Source organism: Colias croceus, chromosome 13 (assembly GCF_905220415.1).
Source record: "Colias croceus chromosome 13, ilColCroc2.1".
Lineage (NCBI taxonomy): Eukaryota > Metazoa > Arthropoda > Insecta > Lepidoptera > Pieridae > Colias > Colias croceus.
In genome coordinates this window covers 10,978,865-10,988,626 of record NC_059549.1, presented here as the reverse complement: position 1 = coordinate 10,988,626, position 9,762 = coordinate 10,978,865, and the positions used below count along the sequence as shown (strand labels likewise).

Genomic DNA, 9,762 nt, shown 5'->3' with positions numbered 1-9,762 from the left:
ATCAAAATCCTTTCTTAGGGGACGTCTCCGTCCTAACATCTACCTGCATGCCAAATTTCAGCCCGATCCGTCCAGTGGTTTGGGCTGTGAGTTGATAGATCACTATATCAGTCACCTTGAGTTTTATGTATGTGAATATTACCATAGCTAAGTGAATATACCTATAAAGAGGAAATATATTCTCCTCTACAAGTGACTATTGCGTGAATACATCAGTGAAAGGAAGACTATTTTCGTACTGCAAGCGTGAAATAATTGTTAAACAACAGAAAACGTGTGTGTGCCAAGAAACAAGAAAAAACATTAAATGAAGTAATATGCTACTGACATTTTGTGCATCAGTGGCATATCTCTATACTACCTCTAGTTTGTGTATAATATTGGTGGTACATGAATAAAACAATATGAATAACATATCACAAACTACAACAAGAGTTTATACAAGTATAAACTAGGTATTTTAAAGGTGCAAATTAACACTATACTTCATTGCTCCTCATCATGACTGGACCATGTTACATCCTCGATATAAATAACAAGTAATAATTATGTAAAATATTGACACATCATATTATATTCGCTAGAAAAATGGATGAGATCTACAAGGAGTACAAAAAATCTACAAAGTAGATCTATGTACAGAAAGAAATATAAATTACTATAATCAAATACCCCTGCAGACACTGTCCCTGAGCAGTAAGAAGATGCCTGTGTTGGACATAATGATAATTAATGTGACTCTATATTGTAATGCTGCGTGAAGTGTTCATAAATGAGTGATGTACTATTTAGACAAGGAATTATTGTTGGAATAACTATAAAACAGTATGTTTGTAGGGTGTGCAGAACTGTGTAAGTCAAATACCTTACTGTGGGTGTAAATACATGGTATGAAGTAAAGTGGACATACATGGTGCTACTGTATTCTAGATCTATATACCAGTGTATATATGTACATTCTTATTGACTAAGATATGATCTAGTTCTAAGTGGTGTCAATGAAGATGAAGTGTCAATTTAGGCCCAGCACACATGGTGAAACGCAACTGCAACGAAACTGCAACTACTAGTTACTTTTGAGTTACATTTGAGTTTATGCCATAGATACCTTTGAGAGACAACACACGTCGCAACTAGTTTGAAACCGGTTTGAAACGCGTTGCAGATCAGTTGCTTTGAAACCAGTGTGCAGGAAACTCGTGTCGGATTTGGCGTCTTTTCTGTTCGACAAAATGGCTGACGACGAAATTAAAAACATTCAATTCGTATTGGAAGTTGAGAAACATCCTTGCTTGTACAATACAACATTTTCAAGCTACTCTCGCAAGAATGATACTGATACGGCAGTTGATATTCTTCTCAATGTAGGGATGTAAACACATACTTCTTCTTTTACGCCTCCTTTTTTTGTTGAAGATACAAATACAGAACCAGAACTTCTTCATCACTTGAACTAGACATTTTGGAGACATCTGTCTGGTCTCAAAATCGGAATGATTGTGAATAATTTCATCATATTTAGGTTGCGGCGTGTGTGGAAAACGTTTGAAACTGGTTTCAAACATATAATTTCAAAAAGGTTTTGTTGCAGTTGCGTTTCACCATATGTGCTGGGCCTAAGGCAAATTTTAATTGATTTATTTATATTGAGTTAATCAGAATTTTTAATATCTTTAATTGGAGTGCTGATTATTTATTTGCACGAAAATTTATATTTATACACACTACAACTATTACTTCTGTACAGTAATTTGTGTTCTGTAAAATAGCTATTTTTAGATCACCAATTTATTATTACATTGTTAATCGTTTTGTTGAATTTATATTTATAAATTTATATGTTAATCGTTTTTTCAAAATTAATCTTTTTTTTCCCCTATTCATCTTCATGAACACTCAGAGTAAATTGCACACAATTCCGCCTAAAGTTGCCTTTGGATGGATAGCAGCTATTACTATAATATAATAGTAAACTAGATGTCTAATAAATTCCATTGTTATCCTACTTCAGGTTCCATGTTATCAATAACCAAAGTTACGTATTGTACTTATTTTCAATATATTATATGTATTTCTATAGATATTGGTCGCGCCAATATAAAAAATATAAGTAAATATATTCTCGATATAAAAGTGGACTGTATTTAGATCAACGTGGTGTTAGCAAAGAGGGGAAAGACGGGAACACACGGCACATACCTCGTCGGAGGGAGTAGCGTCCAGAACACACGCCGCACCACGCGGTCAGGGTCCTCCAGCTCGCGGCGGGCAAGAACGGGTCCAGTCCAACACTCCACACAAACACACACGCGGCGGTGAGCGCGACCAAGGGCCGGGGCACAGGATACCCCGGTGGTGTTACAAAAGCACAATGCCTGATGATCTAGAGAGCCTCGTGGAAGCTCTCCGGCGGTGAGTCCCGATCCTCGCGAAAGATCGGAGAGAACTGCTGGCTGTCATTCGTGACATAGGTAGGTCACGTGACGAGCGCTAAATAGCGCGCGATGATTGGTTGTGCTCGTATGTAGGGAAGGATGAAGGAATACACCACAAATAATAAACATTTAATTTCTACATTTACTATTTTAATTATATTGGCGTTACCATATCCACCCGCCCTAAATGGGTCACCATTTAAAACCAATCATAAGATACAGCGAAAAACTATGACTCTAGGATCGCATAATGCGCGCGGGTTAATAAAGTCCTAAAAGCCACGGCGGTAATATAAATAGCAAATTCTATGGCTCCAGGAGCGCATAATGCGAGCGGGATAATAAAATTCCTAAAAGTCGCGGCGGAAAATATAACTAACAAATTCTATGACTCTAGGATCGCGTAATGCGAGCGGGGTATAAAAAATTCCTAAAGTCACGGCGGTATTTATAACTAAGAAATTATATCGAAAGCGGTGCAAAAACTTAAAATTAAACTTAACTAACTGCGGTAATACATTAATGCGATATAACTATTGTCTTGGAAGCGGACATAAACGAACGACCGGGCGAAGGTAAGTTCCCTTGGCGGTTCTAACTGTACAAACGCGCGCGACGTCGTCTTTTGAAGGATGTACTTTCTCTACGACGGCTAAAGCCCAGGTTAGGGGCGGTGCATTATCATTTATTACAACCACGACCGTTCCAGGAGTAATAGGTGTGGAAGGCGTATTCCATTTCTGCCTAACCTGCAAACCGTGTAAGTATTCTATTCTCCAACGTTTCCAAAACGACTGAACTAACTTGTCCAGTAGCGAATGCCTATCAAGCAAACTGACGTGATCAGATTTGACTTGCGGCGCGGGTAATGCTAATAAGAGCGCGGTGATTAAAATAACACGAAACAAATTCATTATAATATTCATATATTTAATATGATAATAATCAATGATCATGATAATTATGTGATCATTGCGCGGTAATATCACTGGATGCTTATGTGCATATTCCAGGGCGGTATCGCTTAGACGTCCGATGAGGATAAGTCTGTTGCGAATAAAAGGCTTCAAGCGGTTGAAGGCCTGCGAATAAAATTTATAATAGAGTATATTAGAATACTCCTCTGCAAAATATTTATTTTGCAGGGCGGGAATAATTTTATTTACAGCGAAATTAGGTTCCTCTACGGTCATCATAACACCGCGGCGGGATAATAATATAAGGAACCTATAAATATAAAATACACGACGCGACGAGACGCGAAGGGCGGTATCGTATAAAGCGCAATGCTTTATAGGCGGGCACACAGTGTGCGCTAATAATTTTCGTTCGGGAATGTCTACAATAGACTCACCATCGAGACTCCTAAGAGGCCAATCAGATGGGTCCGAACGAGCCCACTGGGGTCCTTGGAACCACAGAGGGTGCGAGACGAGATTTTGTGGCGTAATGCCACGCGAAAGAATGTCAGCGGGAATTTCAATACCAGAAACATGGTAGTAGTTATCTGATGGGATGTTATACACGACTGTGGGAGCAACGAAGCCCATCATGTCCCACAGACGGGCGGTAATTGACAATATGGAGCGCTTACTGCACATCACATCGGCGGGTGCGGTAATTTTAAAATAAAAACAATCAACAACAGAAGACCAATGCAGACCAAGTAATTTATGTTGCATGGTTTTGTCAAACTCCACCGCGGAGGGTAAAAGTTTGTGCGAAGCGGGAAGATTATCTAACACATTTTTACTATTACTATTCCATTTAACTAGATCCCACTGAGCTCCCTTAAACAAATCGATGAGCTGCTGCAACGCGGAAACTGCTTCACATTCCGTGGGAATAGAGAAGGCGATATCATCTATATACAACGAGGAAGACGCAATGCTACTCGCGAGCGGATATTTCGCGCCGTCATCTTCTACGAGCTGTCTTACCGTGCGTAGTGCATGATAAGGACTAGACTTGATGCCGAAGCAAACTCGATTAAATTGATAAAGAAGCAGCGGATCCTGCGGGCTGAAACGATATAAAAAACATTGAAAACGACGATCAAACTCACGCACGAATATCTGCAGAAATTGTTGGCGGCAATCGGCGGTCATGGCAATCGCGTGGAGACGAAAACCTAAAATTATTGTAAACAAATTGCCTTGTAAATTCGGCCCAACATGCAGAAGGTCATTCAATGAACGCTGGCTTCCAGAAGTTGGCATGCTAGCATCTAAAACCATGCGCAGCTTAGTCGACGATTTATCCTCGCGCAGAACAGCGTGATGCGGTATAATATAAATAGGTGTAGGGTCACGCGGATCATACGGAGGCGCGGGTGAAATATAATTTTTCGTTAGATAATCTTTTATGACGTCATCATATGCCAACCTTAATTTAGGTGAAGCCTGTAGCTTTCTTTCAAGGCACATGAAACGTTTGCGGGCAATATTAAATGAGTCACCGAGAGTGTAGAAATCATCCTTAAATGGGAGCGAAACGATATATCTGCCACTCACGGGGTCGCGGGTTGTAGTTAATTTATAATATTCTTCACATTCAACATCATCGGGATGTTGAACGGGCGGTGCGGTAGGAAGCTCCTCGAGCTCCCAGAAACGCCTGACTAATGAGTCAATAGCGGCGGTCTCTTGAACGTGACAACACGTCAAGGGCGGTTTGTGTATGTTAGGTATGGTGGGTACTGAACCCATTATTACATAGCCTAACACCGTGCGCAATGCAGCGGGCGCCGACGAGTCACGAGATGCATGAACTACGTCGGGGAGAAGCAGATGAGGGAACAGAGAAGCACCGATTAATAAATCTATTTTATTTGGCGTACCAAAACTCTCATCTGCGAGCGGTAAATGCGAAATATGCGATAAGACAGAAGTGTCTATAACAGCGGTAGGTAATAAATCCGTAACATGATCAACAACTAGCGGTGAAATATTAAAAGATATGTTGTTGTCAAGACGCGAATAAAATTTTATATTTACGGAATTACTATCTATAATTTTTTCTGAACCACCGAACCCCTTAATAATAGTACGTTCGGTTTTCTGCGGTTTAATACCTAAACGTTCACAACATTCATTTGTAATGAAGTGACTTTGCGAAGCGGAGTCTAAAAGCGCGCGAATAATAAGCCGTTCGCCTTTACAATTATAAGCTACGACTTCAGCGGTTGATAATAAAATAGTACATTGTTTATTCGCGGGCGCGTTGCATTGAAATGCGTTATCAGTATCAGCTGTATAGCTAGCGGTACATAGCGCAATGTCAGAGCGGACGCACCCGCCCGACGGCGGCGACGGCGCAGGCAACGGCGGTGTGCTGCGCGGCGGGGGATGAGACGCAGGCGCGGGTATGGAAGATTCGCGTTTCAAATGTAACATTGTATGATGTTTTAATTTACAAACGCGACAATTAGAATAAGATGAGCAACTAGAAACTCGATGTTTTATACTGAGGCAATTTATACACGCGTTTCTATCCTTTACGTATTTCAAACGTTCCTGCGGACTCATTTTATGAAAACTCGAACATTTATATAAATGTTGATGCGTAATATTTTTACAAAGACAACTATAAGCCGAATCAGCTGTTGTTACGTAAGACTGATACGTCTTAGGCGGTGCGGAAGAAGTATTAATTGAACTGCGGTTATAATTATTCTTTCGAGGCGGTTTATTTATTCCCGAATTTGTGGAAGGATGAATGCGTTCTAATACCTTCGCACGAGTTTGAATAAATTGAACTAAGTTATCAAAAGTAGGCATTTCACTACCAAACTCAGTCTCGAAAGCGCGAACAGTATCTGAGTCTAACTTCTTCAACGCGATATGAACAATCATTAAATCCGTAATATTATCTAACTTTATATTTTGTAAGGCGCGCACTGCGCTAATAAAGTTATCTGTAAATAAATCAAAGTTTGTTGCGGACGCACAATGCAAAGGTTTAAAATCAAACATTTGATTTAAATACGCGGAAACTAACATACGTTTATCATCATATTTATCTTTTAAAGTTTGTAAAATTAAATTATAATTTTCAGCGGAGGGGGTTATACCAGCTATAACAGTTGTGGCCTTCCCCGTTAATTTACCTAGTAAATAATACAAACGCTCGGCATCTGTAAGGCCGGGATTGTTATGAACAATTGATTCAAAATTCGAAAGAAACAGCGGAAATGAACGAATATCACCCGAAAATGGTACTAATTCGATAGGCGGTAATTTAGGCCTATTTTTATGCAAATTATTAATATCTCCGTGTGACGGACATGGTTGCGAATATTGCGATTTAATTCTTTTAATCCTGCTATACAAAGACTCGAATGCAACGAGGCTTTTATAATCAGGTTTCGCGGCGGGAATTAATGATAACAAACGAATATTATATTCATCTAAACATTGCTTATAATCATCGCGTAATGATTCTATCTGCGCGGACTCGTCAAGGAAACTTTCCATAAGCGCAGCGTTGTTATGAACGTTCAAAGACAAATCATAAATTCTTTGCACCATTTCGAATATAACTTCGCGTTTAGCTAATAACATGGATAACTGCGAATCATTTATATCTTCCGAATCATTAACATCCGAAGCGTCACTATCAGGTAACTTAGTCATTTTCTTAGGCGGCATTTTTAATAACAAAAGTATATATTCAAACTGAGAATGTTACAGTAAAAGTTACAATAACAAGTAATACGACCAAATAATGTAGGTCAGTGACGCAAGCGTAATAAGAACCGAGTATGTATTTCCAATATGGTCGGATTATAACAGCGGATCGCGGAATGTACTCGATAACGTTATAAATTTCGAGTGCGGGTAGACCGTAGATAAATATGATGAAATATGTTCGATTTATAATGATTTAAGCGTTACAACTGCGGATAAACGATATGAATATAGCTTCAATTAACTATTTCAATAATAATATACGCGCAACTTATTGTCACGGGCGGAATAAAATATATTTTAAGCGGAAAATAATAGATGACGCAATGTCGATCTATGCGGTTATAGTTATTTCACAATTTATGAATGTACTATTAAATCACTTATTAGGGCCTACAATGAGTATCCTAATAAGGGCGGGTTTAAAATATATTTTATATTAATAGTAGAAGACGCACTGTCGTTCTACGCGGTAAATTAAATAGTATTTCGCATTGAAGATACTACTAATACGCTTATTAGGGCCTACACAATGAGTATCCTAATAAGGGCGGTGGAATCATCAGGTTTTATCCGGCTCGAAGGACCACTCAATGGTCGCGCCAATATAAAAAATATAAGTAAATATATTCTCGATATAAAAGTGGACTGTATTTAGATCAACGTGGTGTTAGCAAAGAGGGGAAAGACGGGAACACACGGCACATACCTCGTCGGAGGGAGTAGCGTCCAGAACACACGCCGCACCACGCGGTCAGGGTCCTCCAGCTCGCGGCGGGCAAGAACGGGTCCAGTCCAACACTCCACACAAACACACACGCGGCGGTGAGCGCGACCAAGGGCCGGGGCACAGGATACCCCGGTGGTGTTACAAAAGCACAATGCCTGATGATCTAGAGAGCCTCGTGGAAGCTCTCCGGCGGTGAGTCCCGATCCTCGCGAAAGATCGGAGAGAACTGCTGGCTGTCATTCGTGACATAGGTAGGTCACGTGACGAGCGCTAAATAGCGCGCGATGATTGGTTGTGCTCGTATGTAGGGAAGGATGAAGGAATACACCACAAATAATAAACATTTAATTTCTACATTTACTATTTTAATTATATTGGCGTTACCAGATATTATATGCAATAATCGTTCAATTATAGCATACACCACAATGTATAAATAATTATGTATAATTTATTAATAATTATTAATTAATATCAATATTATTTCCAGAAATATTGACAATTATAGTTTATATCAGGCCTCCAGTTCCGTACCAACAATCCCTTTTTTTATTCAGATGTCTAGTAAAAATGTAGGCATATAAATCGTCCACGTAATACACACGTGATGCACAACCTTTCATTAATTAACGATTGCAAGCCAATGCATGTTGCGTAGAAACGAAACTATGTTCACGGAGCGGCAACGTCGCGTCAGTCGCTCGTCGTACGTAGCGACAACGTCGCATTAGCCGCTCCCTGTGGGCGCGACAACGTGGCGTCTGTAGCTTGTCGTGCGTAGTGACAAGTGACAACGTCGCATCATCCGCTTGCTGTGCGGTGCGGCAACATCGCTTCAGCCGCTTGTTGCGCGTTTTTCTTGCAATCCTCAATTGACGAAAGCTTGCGTTTGACGTGCATCACGTGTACAGTAGGCCTGAGGCCTTAACCATTACGTTAACTCCGATATTATTATGTATAAAATTCTACTGTTTTGAATATTGTGGATCTACACAAAAACTAATGTAGGTCCTCAATAAGACCTTATGAATATAATTTAATAATGATAATAAATTTACAAGTTACAAATGTTAATTGTTTGTTTCCATGTTGTTATTAAGAAAATTAGCTTTCAGTTCCACTTAAAGAATCAGAAGAATAACTGTTTAATTGAAATTGAAAGCTTCTCAATAAGTATATAAGAAAAATAAAAATGAATTCAATGTGAGTAAAACATAAACATTAAACATAACAGTTGACTTTATCGGTAATTTATTTTTATATGCATCAAAATGAAAAAAAAAATATTTTAATTATTATATGTGTATGTAACGCTCATTTTGAATTTTTTTAAATTTTTTAATTACATTTTTGTAAATTTAAATCAGGATAAGTAATTAAAAATAAATGCAAATTTAAAATGTATAGGAACTAAGAAATTGTACATAAAGTTGTAAATAATTGTAAAACAAATAAGAGTAAATAAGAAATATTTTGTAATATTCAGTGAATGGCAAACATGTACGTGAAAGTATCAGTATTTTTAATAACAAAGACAATATTACCAAATATTCACTTTACTCCACATGTTACAAGAGATGGGAGCTTAAATAAATGAAAAATAAATGATTTATATATTATAGAGAAAGAAGTATTGGAATATAACTTAAAGTCTTTACAGTACATATTTTGTATTGTATTGCATTTTGAAAATCATGTTTTTTTCATATTTATTTTTTTCGAATAACGTAAGCTTAATAATCTATGTTGTCTGACATACTTATCTGTATTCAGGTCGCATTGTATATTCAATTTCATTTCAATTGATTCTTGTATACGGAGCGTCTCATAATGTTAATTAGAACACTTTATTGTTAAAGTTATGGATCTCAGGCGTCTCTGTATTCATCTCTGGATTTTTATTTCGAGT

The 9,762-nt window shown here is 38.4% G+C and overlaps 1 protein-coding gene across 1 annotated transcript; it reads right to left on the bottom strand.

The window, feature by feature from the left end:
* Positions 1-3,431: 3,431 nt before the first annotated feature.
* On the bottom strand, positions 3,432-6,574 carry LOC123697073. The gene is made up of 2 exons (XM_045643489.1): positions 3,790-6,574; positions 3,432-3,517 (listed from the first exon to the last, which is right to left on the bottom strand). Exons 1-2 carry the CDS (start codon positions 6,434-6,436, stop codon positions 3,432-3,434), a joined length of 2,733 nt encoding a protein of 910 aa, XP_045499445.1. The 5' UTR covers positions 6,437-6,574.
* Between the last annotated feature and the right edge of the window lie 3,188 nt (positions 6,575-9,762).

Bases quoted from the DNA above. Each gene is read 5' to 3' on its own strand.
- LOC123697073 (XM_045643489.1), bottom strand. From the start codon at position 6,436: ATGTTAGTTTCCGCGTATTTAAATCAAATGTTTGATTTTAAACCTTTG. The intron at 3,518-3,789 runs GTGAGTCTATTG...TTTTATTCGCAG, and splicing joins GCCTCTTAGGAGTCTCGATG to GCCTTCAACCGCTTGAAGCC.